This window comes from Tyto alba, unplaced genomic scaffold, assembly GCF_018691265.1.
Source record: "Tyto alba isolate M040663 unplaced genomic scaffold, T.alba_DEE_v4.0 Super-Scaffold_14, whole genome shotgun sequence".
Taxonomy (NCBI): Eukaryota; Metazoa; Chordata; class Aves; order Strigiformes; family Tytonidae; genus Tyto; species Tyto alba.
In genome coordinates this window covers 57,477,894-57,497,701 of record NW_024881276.1, presented here as the reverse complement: position 1 = coordinate 57,497,701, position 19,808 = coordinate 57,477,894, and the positions used below count along the sequence as shown (strand labels likewise).

The following is a 19,808-nucleotide window of genomic DNA, read 5'->3' as shown; positions in this document are numbered from 1 at the left end:
TTCCCAATTCTTAAGGAAGACTGTAGGGCACTTTACTAACAGATTAGGATCTAGATTAGGATATTTCAGAGCTATGAAAACTAGCTGCATTTAGCACCAAGGAGCTTCATTAGTGCTGTCATCACGGAGGCTCTGAGTTTTGCAAACTGGTGGTTTAACCTCTTCTACGCTACGTGAGTTTCTGTACAACAGGAACGGCACCTCTTGTGTTACACGCCACCCCTGTCCCCAGGCTGTGGCATATACGTCTGATCTGCAAGACTGCAGCAATAGCTCCCAACTGTTTGCGTGCAGGCTCGCACAGCACAGGCAGAGGATGCACTTTCTGGCTCCTCTGCAGGACTCCCGACAGGCTCGCCCCGGGAGCTGCCGCAGCTGCGCGCAGACAGAACAGGCACACCACGCTGCGGGCTGCAGCCCAACAGCCTCCGGGGGCTGAAGGGACACTGAGGGTCAGAAAGAGGAGGCGCATGCAGTTGGTGTATGGGTACAGGGATAGAGCAGAGGACACGGTGAGTAGGGGGGCTGAAGGACAAAGGAAACACACAGCATGAGGAAATGAAGGAAGTGCAGCTGAGGAAGCCAGGGGTTACTCCTACCACCATCTCCACCACCAAATTTGGAAATTTTTGGTGTCGGACATGATTGTGCTAGGACACAACATGGACCACTGTCAACAGACCACATCTCCGAGGGCAAAAACAAAAGAAGGAACTGGTTGCTTTCATGCTTTACGGCGATTAAAGTTGTGCATATTACTTTTTTGGGGGGTAAAACTAACTTTTTACTGTTAAACTGTTCAGGATGCGGATATTACTATGTAACCTATTTTTAGTACCTAAATCATGTATATTTTACTACGTGTTTATTATAAAGGAGGATCATGCACGTAAACATATATTGCTGAGAAAGAGCTTTTGAAAACCAGTTTAATTTACGAATGAAGTAGAATATAAAGGTCCAAGATGCTAGCAGAGTTGTTTGTTACCATTATTTGTTTGCATTCCTGCTGGAGCTAGCCAGCAGAAAATGTGATGCCACAGTGCAAGGCAAGACAGCCCCTGCCCAAAAGACCTTAATGTGTAAACAGTCAAGTTATCCAACTGTGTGATGAGAAAGAGGCACAGACAGAGGTAAGAGGTAAGGTCTGGCAGCTAGCTAAGCTGAGCACCCAGGTCTCCTGACCTGACAGTGTCCTATCTCGAAGCCGTATGGTTCCTATCAGTCCTTCGATGAAAACACCAAGGCACAACCAACAAACAAATGTGTGCTCGCAGCTATGGCATTCGGTGGTGTGTTTCCCTTGGCTATTACAGCAGGACCGTGGTCATAGAATTTATTATTATTCAAAATGAAGGTGACTTCATACAGCTCTTTTTCTGTTAGGGAGCTTCTGCTTGCACAACACTTTGGAATATCAGCCCCAGTTCCCCACTGCTTAAACATGGCTTTAAGAGCCTAATATTTAGCTACCCAACTGGACAAGGCACACAGTATAGTCCTAGAGGTTTGGCTACTGTGGCTCACAGAGCCAATGCAGAGACAGCTCTCCTCCTTTGGTGGCCTCAGGCAGAGCACCCCAGGCAGCACTTTACTGCTGGAGCTATTTTCAAGCTGAGCCCAACTCGCGCTCTGCCCTGAGCCGCAGTGCTGCCACTGCTGCACCTGGCCATGCCGCTGCCGATCCACACCCGGGCTCAGGGACCGACATCCTCCCCTGTCCCCGAGCCTGCCTGGCAATCACCAGGCTGTGCTTGCTCCTGGTCACCCTCCCCGGAGCTGCCCCGATCCCTTGCTCAGCTCCTGCCTCCCTGGTCCGCAGGAGCTGCTGGCCCACGGTGAGCTCAGGCCCCCTCGAACCCCGAGCCGTGCACCACAGGCTGCACGGGAGCTGCCCCTGCTGCATCCCCCTGAGCAAAAACACCACGGACCAAACCCAGGTCCCCATTTCCTCCTCGCTGCCAGCTCATACTGCTCCCCGTTCCTTGCTAATCCCTACATACACGTCCCTTCTCAAGATCTTAAGCAAACGTGAATTCATCTGATCAGAAACCCCCTCACATATTGGAGAATGTGATAAAATGCACCTTGTATTCACAGTACAGGAGCTAACCTCTCTATAATTGTTAGCCTTCTGACTAGTAAACATTCTTTTTCATTTACTATAAATACGTAGAAATGGTTATGCTGGAAGTGTTATCAAAAAAGTTTCAAAATAAATTACATTCTATGTTTTGCACACACAGAGAATGTTCTGAAACATTTACTTTCTTGCTTGTTTTCCATAAGAACATAATTTTCAAAAATCTCTTCAGCTGCTTTGCAGTTACCCATGAGTTAAAAAAGAGCAACTGTTAGAAACTTAATAATATTCTTGAAATAAAGCTATTTAAAAACATTTCATGTAGGAAAGTGGGAGCTTGGCATGGCATGGGCCTAATCCCAGCAGATTTAACCAGTGGAATGAATCAGAATAGCAGCACTTGTAAATCAGTATGTATAAAAAACTCGTAATTTTGCCATTAGAGACCTGTTCCAAAGCTCATGGGAACCAGCTGTGGAAATCTTTACATAACCTTCCCCAAGCACTGTAGTCTTAAAAGCATTTTGGATGTAAGTCCCCAATATGAAGGTGACTTCTTAAGAAAAAACACAAATGCACTTTCATTTTAGAACACACATTTGAGAAGTCACTCTCCTGTACACAGACCGATGAAATTCTTTCCTTCTGGCCTTTGAAAGAAGACTTAACCGTCCATTGCATCTTACACAACAAAGTTAAATGACCTCTCAAAGATGCATCTTCTTGTGCTCACAGTGTATTGTCAACTACATGCTTCAATATGAAGCTGCATATAAATGGCTAAAGCAGTCAAGGACATATATATTAATGTAATTAGGTATATTATGTATATTATATTCCTAAGAGCCCCTGAATAAATTTTCCAAATGAGATGATAAAAATAAAGGTAAACTTTACTGGAATGAGTACTGTTCTATAATGTAAGTATAGTAATTAAGTCCAGCGTTGAATGTAGCACCATTTACATTATGAGCACTTACAAGGCCTCAGAGTTTCTTATTTTGTTTTAGAGCTATTAAGCTCTCACATGATATTGCAGAGGAAATGTAGTGCAAAGCCCTAACTTTTGACATCCAAATCACAAACAACAATCAAAATGAGGTTTTACTTTCTCCACTGAAAGAACATGGCATGTGTGAGTATGAATAAGATATTCTCATGGTATTGAAAAATCCTGATCTCCACTGTTCTTTATATGATCTGAGGGGTTTTTTTAAGCCAATCAAATACCATGATATGGCATGCCATGCTGCATCACTGTTCCCAAGAAACATGTCTTATACAGATAAGTGCTTTGGGTTTTTTTATTTTCAAAGTTTTTTGTTCCACGCTTTTTACCAGTGTTATTCCATATATATTGCTACACCTGGAATAAATTTTATTTACAGCAGAAATTTCCACCACTCAGATATTCACAAATAAGCAGAATCTTTCAAATGGCTTTATTAACTTTTTGTCTTCCTGTACAGTATTGGAAATGTATCACTATAGTATTTAAATACTACTTTAATTAAAATAAGACACCAGTGGTTAAGGGAGATTATTCCTCTCCTCTGCCTACCATTCTTAAAATTCAAGGTTGGTATTTCTTCACCTGCTGCTACCCACTGTGTGGCACTGTGAATTTCAGAAGAATTTTCATCAAATGGTTTAATTTCATGTCCTAGTCTGAAGGGCATTCAGAATGGCAATCTGATTTTTCAATTACATTGTCTGCAAAGCCATGCTTCAGTACATAGTATAGCAGGAGCACCTGAAAAGACAGTCTTCTGAAACAAGTTTAAAATATTGTTTAATGGAAGAAGTCGGATTTGTACTGAATTAGAAACCAGCCCTGAATGTAGAATAAGGACTGTTCTTCAGCACTGAGTCTCTTGCTCAGTGCTCCAACACTCGTATCAGTGATAGAGCAGAAATGCCTAATTCTGATTTGGGGCAGGGGAGAAGAGAAACAAAAAAGCTGAATTACTGAGTTGACCTAGGCTGACTCCACAGAAGGTTAGTCAAAGGTTAAAACACCAACAAGCAGTAGGATGTTACAGGCAAAATACATTTTTCAGGGAAACAGATGGTTCAGGCAGGATATGCAATGTTTAGGATCAGACCAAGGGAAGAGGAGGCAGGAGATTTTTCAAGTTCTCCAAGAAGCCTTTACCAACACTGTTCTTATGAGCATGGTGGGAATTGAAATCTAAGGTACTAATGGCTCTCTTAGATGTAGAACTGTTTGCATCTACGTTGGCAATTAGCGTCCTGTAGGGATTCTTCCTAGGCATTGCTTTGGAGTCTCAAAGTATGCGTGTGAGCACATCAGTGTTGTTTCCCAACCCATTTCCCTTCTGACGGAACTGAGGAACTTGCTCACCAGCGTGCCATCATGTGTGTGGTGTTTGTCAAGTGTCCTCCAGCAGCTACACTTTGTGTATGCATCGTGCACACTCAGGGCCAGTAGTAACTGGCATGAACTTCACTGCCAGGCGAAGCACTGGTGTTGACATGGTCTGGCAACCATAATGAACTGCAATAAACCAAACTCTCTTCCTTCTGTCCTTGCAACCTCATCAGCTGGTGATGTAGTCATACACAGTAGGACCTTCACTGGGCAGCAACTTGAATCACTTGGCTCAGCAGCCAAGTGTTCTTGCTGTTTGTGCTAAAATTCTGAAGGATAAAGTCTTGGCCTATCTTCAGCGGAGGAATGCGGTCACTGGTTTTACAACCACAGATATCGTGGGACTCTACAGAGCACAGCACACTTCTGTTACAGGGCTTGTGTGCCATGATCAAAGGCAAGACTGGAAGCAGAAGGATCCTGCTTAACAAGTCTGTAACCATGCAGATCAATTAGTTGTGTTCTACAAGAAAGAAATGTTAGTCAGTGCAAAGGCTGATGTAGCCATGAGACTGTGCTGGTAAGCACAAGGTAGTTTTGCTCCCTGGTTCTTGGAGGTTGCAATTTTGAGGTCAGTTATTCTACATGATCAGACTGGATTTTCCCCCGTTTTAGAGCAGGTATGCCAAAAAAAAAAAAAAAATTAATATCAGTCACAGTAAAAGTAACTTCTATTTTTAAAAGCAGGTAATTCTGATAATAGTTATTGCCTACAAAATTGCACCTGATTTCACATTATAAAGATTCAAATATAGCTTGGAAAACAACATGGAAGGGCTAAAATAGGAAACATTCATGAATATGCCATGTTTCCCCTGCTGAATTATCTCCAAAATAGAAAAGGAGAATAAATTTTGGAACAAATTATTTTAAACTTATCTAAAATAGATATTTTTGATCCCCAATAGCAGCATGAAAAATGGAAGTTACTGCAGAAAAAGGAAGGTGCTATAGGAGTTACTCATCATTATAAAACTAAGCATATGCACATGTTTACCAAGTCAGAGATCTCTTAGTTTTCAGTAAAAAGAAAAAGAGAGTTTGTAGCTCGTTTCTGAAGAGAAGATTGAAAAGTTGAATCCCAGTGAGCCATATAATAAATAGTCTAATTGTACTGAGTTGTCAAATGTTTTATTTTAAAGCCCATAAAAGAAGTTTCTGAGGTCCAGCTCAAGATTTTGAGCTCCTCATGTTATACCAATATTATTATAGCCTATTTCACTTTGGTGTCTACAGAATTTGGGTTGCTAGTACAAGGAAACACATATTTCAAGCCAGCTATTTTGTTTTAGTTCTTGATGTGTCAGGGAAACACCTTTATTAATTTCAGCTTTTTGTAAACTACTAATTAGTGGCCTTGGTTCAAGATTAATGTGTCCTGTTATAATAAAGTAAAATATGTGAAATAATAACAGAAAATTGAAATAGCATATTTGAGGGAATTTGTTACCATAACTAAGTAAAAATTATCTACCGATACTTACCAAAACATAAGAAAAAGAATTGTGATATGCATACTATAAGCAAAATGAATGTATCACAGCTGTGCCTCCTTATTTTCCATCACATTTAAAAGTCTGCTACTGGAAAACAGCTTTAAGCAATGTTCAGTGAACTCACATTAAAGAGATCAATGCAGACTAGGCACCTGCAGAAAAAAAGTCTCTAGGAATGAAATTAACTCCACCTTCTGAAGGACTATGGGTAAAATGGGAAACATTTATACATTTTTAAATGGCCAAGATTTCACTGCTGGGTCAAAGTGGTTGAGAGACAAATATTTTCATTCGAGGTTATGATTCCATTGTATATTATGTAACTTAGTCACTGGTGGGTTCTCATGGTTAAAATTTACCATCTCCATATTGCTGTTTTTCAAATAATTTCTCTATGTGCACATATGCATTTTATATATATATATGTGTGTGTGTGTGTGTGTGTGTGTGTGTGTATATATCTATAAAATTATAAGGATTCCTTACTGGGAAAAAAAAAGTCAGAAAGCCTTTTAAGAAAACAGAGAAACAAGGCTCTAATAGGAGGATTTAGGAATATACCTGCACGATGCTGTTAATTCAAATGTTTAAATAGTCTTCACCTCAAGATGCACCACATACATTTAATTTTTCTTTAAGTAAACAGACTAGTATTTTATTGTGCTATGTAGTAAGCACTCCTCCAGTAATTTCTTCTCTTTGGAACGGTGACTACACACTTCACTTCTTAGGGATTAATGAAACACAGTGATGCACGACATGAATGGCTTATACAGACTGCAGGAAGAGAAGCCAGTCACCTTTACCTGAAGTGGGAGACTTGCAACGCTCTAGCTCCAGGGAAACTGGACTGTCACTGAGTTCAGTCAGGCCTGAAAAAATGGAGTTGAAAAGTTAAGTTACAATCTAACAGGGCATGCTTCAACTTTCTTGGTTGATGATATTCTGCACTTGAAAGTAAATTTGGAGAACGGAATGGTGTGAAATGTGAGGGAAATATCTATTTCAGATAACTGCAGTTATCAGGCTGTCACAGCAGAAATTTAGGTCTGGTTTAAAAATCACACCTCTCGTTAACTCAGATTTGTTTTCTGAGTGCCTTAGAGTAGACAGAGTGACTGTACCTAATGAGAAAAAACAAGTAAATATAGTTTAAAATGTAAATGTTTGTGGTTTGAATCAAACTCATTCATTCCTGTCAAACTGATGTGGAAACAGCTCTATGCTTTCAACAGCTGCAAAATGCAGAGAGGAAACCTTAAAACAGAGGGAGAAGATTAAAAAAAAAAAAAAGTACTGGTGAAAAAAGAAAGTGAATACAAAAATACCACCACTGCTACGCAGTATTAGGAACTTTTATCTGGATTCACACAAGATAGCTCATTTTAAAGACACAGAGGCAACGTTAATGCTGTCTGAATACAACACTGAATTTTTGGACAAGATACTTTTATATATTGTTTATAAATATTTGTGAGGAACATGTTTGTAGCAATCTACCATGGAAGACAGCAACAAGTAATCTTAATTTATACTGCTTCAGCTTCTTTCTGTGATCAAACTAAGATCCATCTTTGACACACGTTGCATGTACACGTTTAAACATGCCTTTTGGCATGCTAGGGAGAGAAAGTCTGAGCTCTTGCTATCCTTCACTCAGCAACACTTACTCAACTCAACCGTTGAGTGGGTGAACTGGGCATGGCCACACCTAGTCAAATGTACCCTTCCTGTGCATTCCATGGTGCCCTACAACAAGTGGTTCACACTTGTTATATGGTGCTCTGACACTTCATGCCATAGGCTAGTTGGGACTAGTCATGGGCTAGTGGAGAGAGCCCAGCACCAGATACCCATCTGCTAGCAACGTGTACTCGCAGCACTCGAGCCACAGAGCCTAGTGAACATTAGTCCACGATCTGATATGCATTACAGTCATACCGGTACTGTTTACACACACTCTGTGTATATTGTATCCTGGAAGTCAAACATCCCACCACAACCTTTCAGTATGCTTTAATCTGGCACCATGACTCCTGCAATGTCACATGTTTTAATTTTTATGGCTTCTGGACCCTCAGGCTCAGAGAGCCTCATCTCTAAATCTCATATAGACTCTTGTTTTTATAAATATTTGCTACCATTTGGTCAGCAGTGCTATTCTCTGTATTAAAAACGGTAGGATTTTAATGTAGGTACTGATACTTTCATTTCAATGTAATTCTGAACTGCTCTGAGAAATGGGGAGAATCCAGAGCCCTAACAAGCAGAACAAAAACCCCCTACCACTAATGATGTTGAGTGAGTGACAGAGCAACTTTGAGAGCGCTTTGGAAAAACAGCAGTATTAATTTGGTCTGGTAAATCAGTAGTAACGACAGATTTGTTCCTGACTTCTAAACAACAAAAGATCACAATCTAGGTACTAATGTTGAAAACCAAATATTTTTTATTTTGAGAAAAATACTTGAATCTTTCTTTGATTCAGCTTCGAATCTGTGAGAGAATTTTATATTCCAATCAACTGTGAATCCAGTCACTTTTGTTGTTATGAAAAATTCAGGAACTGCAATCATTTAGGGATCCTCTCTACATATAGCTTGCTTTCAGCAAATCTTACTTCTACCTGACTCTGGGTTTTCTGTATGTACCTAGAGATTTGGGATGTAATTGATTTTTGCTGCAGAACTGTCTACAAGGTACAGTGGGAGAGTGTTTGGTACATTTGCATAGCATCAGAGGTCTTGGATAAATAAAATTAAATATTAAACTGTTTCCTTTGCAAATGCAATATTGGAGATATTAACATTTTAACACTATAGTTGTGATTAATGAAATTCTTCTAAAACTTCTACAGTGACTATTGGTGATAGTTACAACGTCATATCACAGGTCAGATTTTGCTTCTAAAGAGTTGGGGGGGGGGTTTTGTGAGTTCACAGACACAATATTACATCTTAACACAAATTATGGGGCCACTGACTTAAGAAGGAAACGCACTAAATCGCACCACTGTTCTGAAAACCCAAGAATAACCACAATGAAAATAACAGAAGCTCCTTATGTTTGGCAACAGTTTTACAATTTTCAACAGTAAAGATACATTTCATGTTATGGTATTTAAAAATTCCGAACATGTGAACTTCTCTACAAATCTAGACTTGTTGCCAAGCCACTGTCACTTCTAACAATGACCGCCAACAGATGCTTTTTAAAGAAAACACAGTGCACTAAGTCCCCATGCTAAGCGTAAGTGGTACTATGTGGCCTAAACAAGGGCATCATCTTAATCTGACGCTTAGCTTTGCATAAACACTGACTCTTGCAGATTTTCTCCTGCCATCAATCATTCTTGCTTAAAATGAGTTCTTATTATCCAACCCTGTATCCAAAGTCTCTTTTAATCTTACTAAATTCTGAATCACAAAGATGTCATATGGCAATGATTTGCACAATCATCATTCACTGAAAGGAATAAACATGCATCTGTCAATTTTTCTGTTACCTTTGATTCCTTTAAATGTTGTCTTTTGTTTCTCTTTGATATAAGAAAGGGAGCTCTCAAGCTTTTATTTGTACTGCTGCTTATTTTCTATTGTCATTTCCTTTTTAAGTAAACCAAGCTAAGTCTTTTAAATAATTTATCATGTATAAGTATTTCCATGCAACTCAGCCTTCCTTCAGTGTCTGAGAGACTACAACAGTTACTGAAGTTAAATTACAAAAATTTTTTCACTTTTCCTTTTGAGGATCTGTAGGCCCAATCCATGTCCCAAGATATTTTAGCTATTTTTAGCCAAAAACCGCTATGTCAGCAAATTTTGAGTCCAAGTAGAACAAGAAGAAGATAGCAGCAAAACTAAAGGCAAATAACTGAGAGTGGCGATGTAAACAACCACCTGTGAGAAGAGGTACCCATTGACATTATAAAGAAATTGGCTTTGATTTGAACAAATTATAAATGTGAAAATAGTGCAAGATGTAAATATATCACATAAGGCATTAAAGCACTTTTAAAGACATGTCTCATGGATACTTTTCAAAGTTTACAGTGATTTCAATTTCCTCTTTATTAAAGGATCAAAAAATCTACTGTCTAGTGTGGAGTAACAACTTCTATGGACTCATAATTTAATTTAAAATTCTTTTTGAAATTTTAAATTTCTTTCTCCATGATTAAATGACTCAGACTGATCATTTACTTAAAAGCACCCAAAACTATCACATCTTTGCTTATAAGTAAATTAATTATAAATATATTATCATAAATATTCACAAAACAATAAGTAAGCCCAGTGTTACCTTAATCCATCATTTTCACACTGAATTACCATACTATGTTTTCTCTATGTTTAAATACGATGCATTCTTTGGAAATGGCAGTTAGTTCAGAATATAGCTGTTGACTTAAAACTCAACCTATATTAGCTTATACTGTGTTGTCAGGTGTGATTTAAAGTGTCAATTACTGATATGTAATGACTCATAACACAGTTTTCAGTGTCCTTCTGCCAGAACAAGGTTACTTTTGCTCACATCCTCTCAAGGGACTGGCCTGAAGGAGGAACAAGGAGTTCTTGCTGAAAAGTCTTCATTCTGAAAATTATGTTCCAATGGATCAACATCCTTTGAACTTGCTGACTTTTTGGATGCTTCATAAAGACTATTTATTTTTTTGATTTACCAACAGATGGTATGAATTTCTAGTAGGACATGCAAATTGCTTTTGCAAGTTAGTATTTTTATATTCTGCTGCAAACACTGTCTCTCTGATGCAGAAAATGTACTTAATATCTGAATATATGTTATCTACCACTAGGTAATAGCAGGTACACTTTGACTTCAGTCAAAGGAAAAAAAAAAAAAAAAAAGAAAACCAACCAACCAAAAACACGGTTCTGTATTACTGCACAGATAATTTATTTTATTTGGCTTTGCACATATTCTTGCTACAAAGGAAGGTGGCTGCCAGAAAATGTTATAGCAAATGGAACAGGTCATCAACACTGGAAAGCTACCTCCAGTTCTGCACTTACCCTCATCCTAGCCTCTTATTTTCCTCAGATTACTACTTCTGATAGGACAATTATGTTTCAGTCTCTCCCATTACACACGCCTAGAACTGATGAAATTTCTCTTCCAATTTCTTCCCTTCCCACTCTCACCTCCCAAACCAGAGAACGTGCTGTCTTAATGATCTAAATCCACTCTAGACACTTTTGAGACTAGCTTACACATGTATACATTACTCTTATCAAGCTCTCTATAGATTTATTGGCTAAAATTCAAAACAATTATTCCACCACTGTGCTTTGCATATTGGATGCCCTTGACATTGTTGATTCTGTCTGTCCTTTGGAAAACCTCTCTTCTCCAACATATTGCTTCTTTTCCCTGTTTGATGTTTTTTCTTTTCCTTTCCCTCTTCAGTTGCAAGGACTGAAACATCAACACTTCCTTTAACTTTCTGTCCCAGTACTCAAGATGATTCTCTCCTATAAACAGGACAATAAATACCATTTTTTACCCTAATGATTCATAAATACACACCTATAACTTACATTCCTTCCAAGTTAGAACAGTAATCCTGTCTTTCTAAAATTTACTCACAAGTGTCTAGACATGAACTTAACATTGCCAAGATGAACTCTATTTTTTTGTGCTGAAGTCTTCTCCTCTTCGCTACTTTAACACAGCTAACACCACTGCTGTCTTCCCTGATACCCTACACCATAATACTGGTTTCATCCTTGGAACATCACATGTTAGCATCCAGTCTGAATCTGAGAGCTAAACTAGACTGTTTCTTCCTGCAAATTATCGCCAGAAAGTCTAAGTATCTTGCTCACTGGTAATCTCTTCTTTGTCATCAATGTCTGCAAGTCTTATTCTCTCGGACTGATCCTCATGAAATTATCTTCCTTGTTCATTACTCAAATCGAATCAAGTCCTGATATGACTTCCCATTAACTTCCATTTTCATTTATATAACCCTCAAAACTCTAGACCCAATGCTTATGTTATCGCATGACTGCTCCTGCTTTTGCCTTAATGATATCAGCTTCGACTGCACAGTTTCCCAAAATATTTTTTTTTTTTCTTTTCCCATCATCATCCCTTATGAGAAGGGACAAACTTGTAAGTAAAATCCTAAATCCGTTCTCAATACCTCTCTCAAAACTCGTATCTCAGATAAGACATATAACAAAGCATAACTTGAGAATGACTTCGCAAGATATTTTACAGTTTATGACACATTACTGCCCTGTTCTTTATCTTATCTCCTGGTGCATTTTTCAGATTATACAGTACAAGTATAATCCACTCCTGTATATTTATACAGTCCTGTATAAGTATCAAATGGCAAAAGCAACAACCAAATTTTTGAGGAAGGGAGTGAAGTTGTTAATGATCTTGCACAAGATTCAGACATACTATTCAGTTAAGATTTTGTGGACTTTTCCGATTTTGGGCTTGAAGATGGAAACAATATATTTTCAGCTATGAAAAACCCTATGGTCTGTGTTTGTCATTTTGGATGAAAATGTTGGTCATTTTTGGTCTTAGAATTTATTATTTTTTTAGCGGGGGAAAATCCCCAAAACTTTGACTTCTCTTGGGTTCTCTGTTACAGACTTGAAATTAGGAAGACCAGACTAACAAACTTTAAGACATTATACATCAAACCTTTCTATGGACTGCTGGGTTTGTAACTGAACTAGTCTTTTAACTAAACAGGCCACCTTTTATGAAATATTATGAAATAAAACAATAGAAGTCAGTTGTGGAGTAAACTGTCTGGAGAGATGGAATAGAATTTCTTGTGTGAGTGTACAGATGTGTTTCAGTAGCTACACAACTCTGTATTTATGCAATATGATAAAGCAACTGCCACCCCTTTATCTTGCCTATACTGAGTATTTAATGTAAAATTGCCTATCCAATTGTTCTGTGAAAACTACTTTAAAAAGAGATGAATAAGAGGCATCCTGGAGACCTAATTATATATAAGCACCGCAGTTAATTAAGATACATACAGTTCATCTGTTGAACAGTCATTTTTGCAAAATTAATTATAGCTTTGTTAATCGCATTCTGCAGTGATGAATACTAATATTTAAATTGCATATCACTATAATTCAAAATTTGAAGATATTAAAAATATTAATTTTCATAGCTCTCTTTGATGTATGTATTTTTATAAACACTTTAGATTCCCCATTAAAGATCAGAGGCATGGGATAGTTCCCCAAAGCCAAATATTCAAGTACCAAACCAAGATTAAAATTATAAATTTCACATCACTCAATCCAATCGGTACTCTTTTAAGCCACATTGTTCTTCTGAAAACATGGAAGAATTAATTAATAACTACAACCAGGAAGTGCCATTGCAAAACAAGAAATGCTTCATATAAGTAGGTATACAATGAAATGAATATAAAACCAAAGAAAGATACCGCCATCGAGAACATAACATTGTTAAAAAATCATTTCTAAGGCCAGGTCTGCCCGACATAAGTCACTGATGTTTTCTCACTGACTCTTTTGGAAGAAGAAGACAGATTGAAATATCTGCATAATAAAGGTAATTTTCAAAATTAAGCATGGTTGACATCACAAAATGTAATAAGTTTGCATGCATGCTGAATGTGTTTAATAAAAACACATTACAAAGCACAAACACATGGGTTTAAGTCAGGCATAGTCCAATCATGATAAAGCTATTTGCCTAACCGTTATCGAACTTACTCTGATAGGAAGTACGGATCCGTTTCGTTAAATCTGGATAAAAGTTAGACAGGCCACGCATGCAAAAGTTGTCTTTGGAACATGCCAGTACACCAGCATCAGCAGCAGGCAGAGGAAAGAGAGAAAAAAACAGTCTAAAGTGAAAGGAAGTGATATCATAACCAGCATCTAGAACAGCCAAGGTGAAGAAATTTCAGCAGATGCTTACCTTCCAATTGGGAGATATAACAAGAAAAATAACCAAAAAAGTAAGTGATGTGGGATGGACGGTGAGAAAGCAGCTGAGGCTTTTTTTAGATGCATAGTTTCTATGAGCAGTCGAGAAGTGTGTATCCCTTCTTAGCGGTCACTAATCCCCAGTGGGCTCCATTCTAGCAGTGCTGCACAGCTGGAACGCTGCCTTAAGGACTGGCCAAGCCTGCCACTGACAGAGAAACCCTATGTGGTACGGTGCTGATGGCAGTTATTTCTACATCAGCTACCCTCCACCTTTCGTACAGGGCCCTGCAACACGTTGCTTGTGGCTAGCTGCTCAAATTACTTTGAGCGCTGCTACGGGGCTGGCTGAGCCAGACAGAGAAGCTGAAGGTAGTAGTTTAAGGCTGCTTGTCTCTTCTCTCCTCAGCTGTGCCAAATTTACATCTTTAACACTTGGCACAGATGAGATCTAAGCTTGCCATGATTAAATGCCTAGAAAGTGAGATAAATGGTCCTTCAGGAATAGAAATAGGCCTGAAGACTTGCATTTCCTTCTCTAAATTTTACTTTCTGTTTGGAGTACAAACATATTCCCAATTAAAAGAAGTTTCTACTGACTCTGTGGAGAAATAGGATTTGATGATTTAGTGCAGGGTCTGCTGATGAAAATGCTGATGTCGTAAACCCACTATAATCTACTGCTTCTATAATTTTATGGTTAGATTTAAAACTCAACATTTTCAAACAGATTTTAAAATCTAATTCTAAAACTTCACAGCTATGTGAAACACATTTCATAACTGTGTCTGACTCTAGTATGTTACTATACAATATGTAGAGTAAAAAGACTTGAAACATAGAAGATATGGCTTTTTTCTCATACAAGTAAAATTTTTAGATAACAAAAAATACATGGTAAAATTTAGCTGCATTGATGGACTAACATTTCTAATAGACAATGCATAATAATAGCTATGACTTAAAAATGTGATCCTTCTGGAATCAAATTTTACAATGGGGTACAGATGGATTTAGTAAGTTAATATCAAGAACTTCAATTCACTAACAAAGTGGCTGATTTGAGCTACTTGTGTTATCTATGTCTCTGAGGTGTCACACTTCTCCAAACACAACTGCCTATTCAAATACCAGTGAATAGCACTTGGCAGAAGATACAATTAAGATTAAATTGGTTTTACCTATTGGTATGAACTTGTTGAAACCAGAAAGAAAATAGCATCCAGACTACACTTCAAGTGACTGCCAGAGAAACCATTTACTGCTCTGCTCATTATGTTTTTTTTTTACAGACTCAGCTAAGGGGATTACTTGCTGACCTCCATCCCAGAAGAATAAACTTCATAAAACATTTTGTTTCTGAGAAAGTGTCAGTACCTAAAGCATGTCAGGTTTCTTTTGTCAAGTTATAGAAACTCCACTGGCTGGCAAATCGTCATGCATTTCAAAAGCACTATAAAAAGCCACAGGCAAAAAGACCAAAGAACATATCAGGCTCATAACCACAATAATTTATTTCCTACCTGCAGCAAACTGCTTGCTTTTGCGAGGTGAACGGGGTTGACGCTGGTATGGATCACTTGATCCATACAGGTCAAGGGTTCCCATGCTCAGCAGTACTGTCTTCTGCATAAAGTCCACAACGGCCAAACCATTACAGTTTCCAAATGCCACTCTGAGAAAATAAATGTTCCTCAAAGGTATTAGTAATATGTAATTAGGTGGTGCAAACAACAATAATTATTTATTATTATGAATTCTGCACAAACATTTTCTTCAGAAACTACTCAAAGCTTACATTTTACATTTCTTACAGATTCGTAATCCTGAATTTATAAAATCGTATCCTGAAACACAGTAATTGACTTTCCAGGAAGCAGACTTCCCACTTCAACTAACTTCTGTGCCAAACACACTGCAATAATGTCTCAATGTTGTTTTACTGAACAGTATAATTCTAGTAATAATGATGTAAATTAAGCATAAAAATCTGGACATAGATCTTAAAAAGTGGTTATAAATATATATATATAAAAAACACAAATTAATTAGAATATAAATGTATATACATGTATAAATAATTATTTTAATGCAAATATAAATGATAAATGAAATATATTAAGCTGTATTGTGGTGATATCTAAATCTGAAAGATATTTATAAAATTTCATTCCAACTCTGTCAGCTTGGCTACAGTATAGATTCCTGATAAAATAGCCTCTTCCCTTCTGAAATGCTTTTACAAATGGAATTTTGATGGTGCTTTGATTCATGGGCAAGATCTCTCAAGTGGCATGAGATCGCCTAAGAACTGGACTGCAGTCTTCTTATAAGGAAAGAGAGATGGAACAATTAGTTTCATTTGCTGCCTAGAAAGTCCCTTTGAAAGTGTTCTGCCCCAATTCTTCTCAATTGCTTCTACTGTTTTCCTTCTGACACCAGTTTCAGAAAGAAGGAAGACGTTGTTTTGGACCAGTAGCACTTACTCCTCATCTCCCATAAAAATGTTTTCTGGTCTTTTTTTTTCCCCAGCTTGGAAGGGGTGGAGGTTGAGGGGGGGAAGGAAGAAGACAATGCATCTATCTAAGGGAAAGGAATTAAAAAGGGAAAAGCAAGAAAACAGAAAGATGCAGAAGATCTAGACGTAAGACCTGGGAGAAAGTCCAAAGTTAACTACAGCATATGGAAACCCATATATCTCAGCAGATTAAAGCATTACACCTATTTAAGATTTAATACTAAAATAAACTATCAAAATTGACCAATTTCTTTCTGTTTTAAATAATGGCAAATAAATTCACAGAGCATATGACTATTGAAAGGATTCATATGCCAAACCCTTGATACTGCATTGTTGGAGACTTGATTTAAGGAGGAATATTATATACTGACAATTATTCTACAGAATTCTCTTCTTATCTATCAGACTGCAGTTTTAACTTCCAGATAGAATGGGTGCAGGTACAGTGACAAGGAAACTCCAAATCCCAAACAACGCTTAATTAGATCAGGAATAATTTGTGATTAAATTCTGTCATTTTATGGAGAAAGTGATTAAGGTGGTCAGTTCAAAGACCTTCCAAATATTTAAGCACTTCATGTGAAAAAACAATAAGAAAAGAAAGAAGCAACAAAATGGAGGGAGAGGAAGCAGGGTAGAGAGAACATTTTCCTCTGTTGCACCTTTTCTTCCTCTGCTTCCATTATAAAACAGAGGGTTCCATATAGCAAATAGAAGAAGCAAAAGGTGAAAATGAGGTGAGTTTTTAATATTTGTCAAACTGGAAATTAAGCACCATCTACAACACTGGCTCAAATTCTACTGGTTCTTACTACACCATGTTTTCTACCCTTGACTTAACACTGACTCTAGTACAGCATCTATGGAAATACTATGAACATACTCTTTTTCTCCTGTATTGACTCTTCACTGATCTGTAGCTTAAGTAGCTACTAACATACACCAGTTTAAAGTGTCTACAAACACACTTTTACCTGGCAATATTTTGCGCTTATGTGGAAAGATCATAAAATGCACTGAAGAATAAGCTCCATGTTTTATGAATGTAGAAGAATATCTATTTCAGAAATTACTAAAGCCTGTTATGCTTAATAGAAGAACAAAATAATTTTTAGAGAGTTCCCATGGGACAAAAGGAATTCTATGTCACATTTGCCTGAATACCATTCTGTGCAAAGCTTTATATATCTTCATGTTTTATTATTTAAATTATTTTATTATTTAAATTATTTTGCTATTTGTTTTTGGCGCTTTTATGTTTTGCTTTAAAACATATGTTAATAGGCATTGTCAGAGAAAGGACATTGAAGTAAAAAAGATTACTCGTGTAAAGTGTGACAGCAGTTCCTGTGTTTATAAGTTCTTATATTCTAGGGGAAGAAGACAAATAAAGGAATAAAAATGATGAGTATCAATCTTATTTGTTAATACTTTAGGGAACATAAATTATAGCCATCTGCCCTTTGAAAATTATTAACCTAAGATTTATTAATCTTGGAAAACATGAGTCACAAGAAGAGCTGGTGATCATTCACTCTGTGGTCAGCAAATTAGCAAACCAGATCATCACTTCCTGGTCTGCATTTTTCTAAACTTCTCTAAATTCGCACACAAGCATGGATATAATATTTCTTATAATTAGAAAAATTACTTTACCAAGAAAAATCAGAAATTGTTCATTAATATTATAACACTTCTGAGGAATGATAAGAATATCTAGACAGACATTACTATTATCAAGGCTTAAGACAAATTGGTAACATCCAAGTCTTTATGAAATCAAATACAAAATAAGCATAATGAATTTCTCAGTTTTGAGTGATGAATACAGTTAGTTGCTAAATGTTCTATTATGTGGGTATTTTTCCTAGAAATGTCATAAAATCCTCATCAGACATTTCTTGACAATTAATATGTAAATTGGCTAAAAATTTTTATCACATGAGCTGGTAATCAATTTTCAGAGACTGCTTTTAGTCCAACAGTACATACTTTAAAAGAAATTTATTATTTGTATTTAACCTTGTTGATCTTCAATTGCAACTGAAGCATTTTGTAAATTTTCCTTTTCTATTTTCATAATATAAAGAAGTTTTTTTGATGATTCATTTCACAAAAGTAAATGAGGTGTTAATACTTCTAATTTGTATCTTGGTACTGCTAAAAGTAAACAAAATACATTAAGTAAAATTTCACATTGTCCGAAGTCTTTTATCTTTGCTGGGGATAAAGTTTTCTTTATATCTCACTTTAGTCCTGTTTCATGGCTGCAGTAACACCAGGGACCCTAAGTTCCTATTATTTATAATATAGGTACAGAAATCAAAGTAATTAAAAGAATACTGGAAGTAGACACTCCAGAACACACTTACTACCTAGTTAAACTCATTGTGATAGGAAAAAAAACTAAGCAAAAGATGACTCAAATAACCCTACAATGCGCATGGCAAAAATGACATATTCTCAAGCTTCATGCTGAAATGGCACAGTTTTTCTACATTGTGAAGCTAGATAACTGGAGAAAACTAAAGTATTAAGCAAAAATTCTGATGAAAGATAGGATTGTACTTTGTCATAGGCCCACAGGAAATGTTGAGAGAGACAAGAGAGAGGGAGAGAGAAGAGAGTTTGCAGAAGAAATTTAAAGAAATAGGCCTTTCTTGAGTAGCTTTTGTAGGAAAGTTAATTTTAGATTATTGGACTATTTTACTGATACATGCATTTATTTCTGAAACACTCATGTACAAATGAGTACATGTTAACAAATGAGAGAATGATGTGATTATTCCTGACATCAGATAACTGAAACCTGCAAGGGAGCAAATTAGGTAAAATCCAACAATTTGCACAAGTGACAAATGCATCTAGGTATGGTAAACCGAAAGAAATTTCTAGAGTTTATGAATAGGAAACTATCTGGAAATTCAGGCCAAAGACTTGACAAAACAGCCCCCAGATGACAACATTTTTGCACAAATGTAAAGGCTCTACCTAAAATTTCCAAAGTCCCTGAAGAGAGTCAAGTGACTTACTGAAAATCAGTAGGAGTCAGACACCTAACACCCATTACAGCCTATAAATTTTATTGGAGTAACACCTTCTACAGGGAAAACCATCTTAATGTATCTGGGTGACTCTCAGTGAAAGAAAACATTAAAAACTGGCAAATAAATTGAACCTGAGGAAAAAAAATAGAGAGATATGCATACTTGCATTTCCATACAAAATTAGCATTTGAACATTCTTATTCAGTTTTCAATTTCAGGTTACTGGCTCTCTTGCAAACAGAGATTAGCACACACATAAAAATGCTGCTCTTAGAAGACAATTTCCAACTAAGATATTATGT

General features: G+C 37.0%; 1 protein-coding gene across 5 annotated transcripts in view; it reads right to left on the bottom strand.

Moving 5' to 3' along the window:
* STXBP5L (syntaxin binding protein 5L) overlaps positions 1-19,808 on the bottom strand; it is a 205,905-nt gene that overhangs the window by 36,774 nt on the left and 149,323 nt on the right. Inside the window, exons 18-20 of one of the 5 annotated variants that reach the window (XM_032997513.2) lie at positions 15,462-15,613; positions 13,723-13,794; positions 6,772-6,843 (exon numbers count right to left, since the gene is read on the bottom strand). In XM_032997513.2, the coding sequence (XP_032853404.1) occupies positions 6,772-6,843; positions 13,723-13,794; positions 15,462-15,613 (296 nt within the window). The remainder of the gene's footprint in view (positions 1-6,771; positions 6,844-13,722; positions 13,795-15,461; positions 15,614-19,808) is intronic. The other 4 variants (XM_032997514.2, XM_032997515.2, XM_032997516.2 and 1 more) reach the window with 4 other exon arrangements.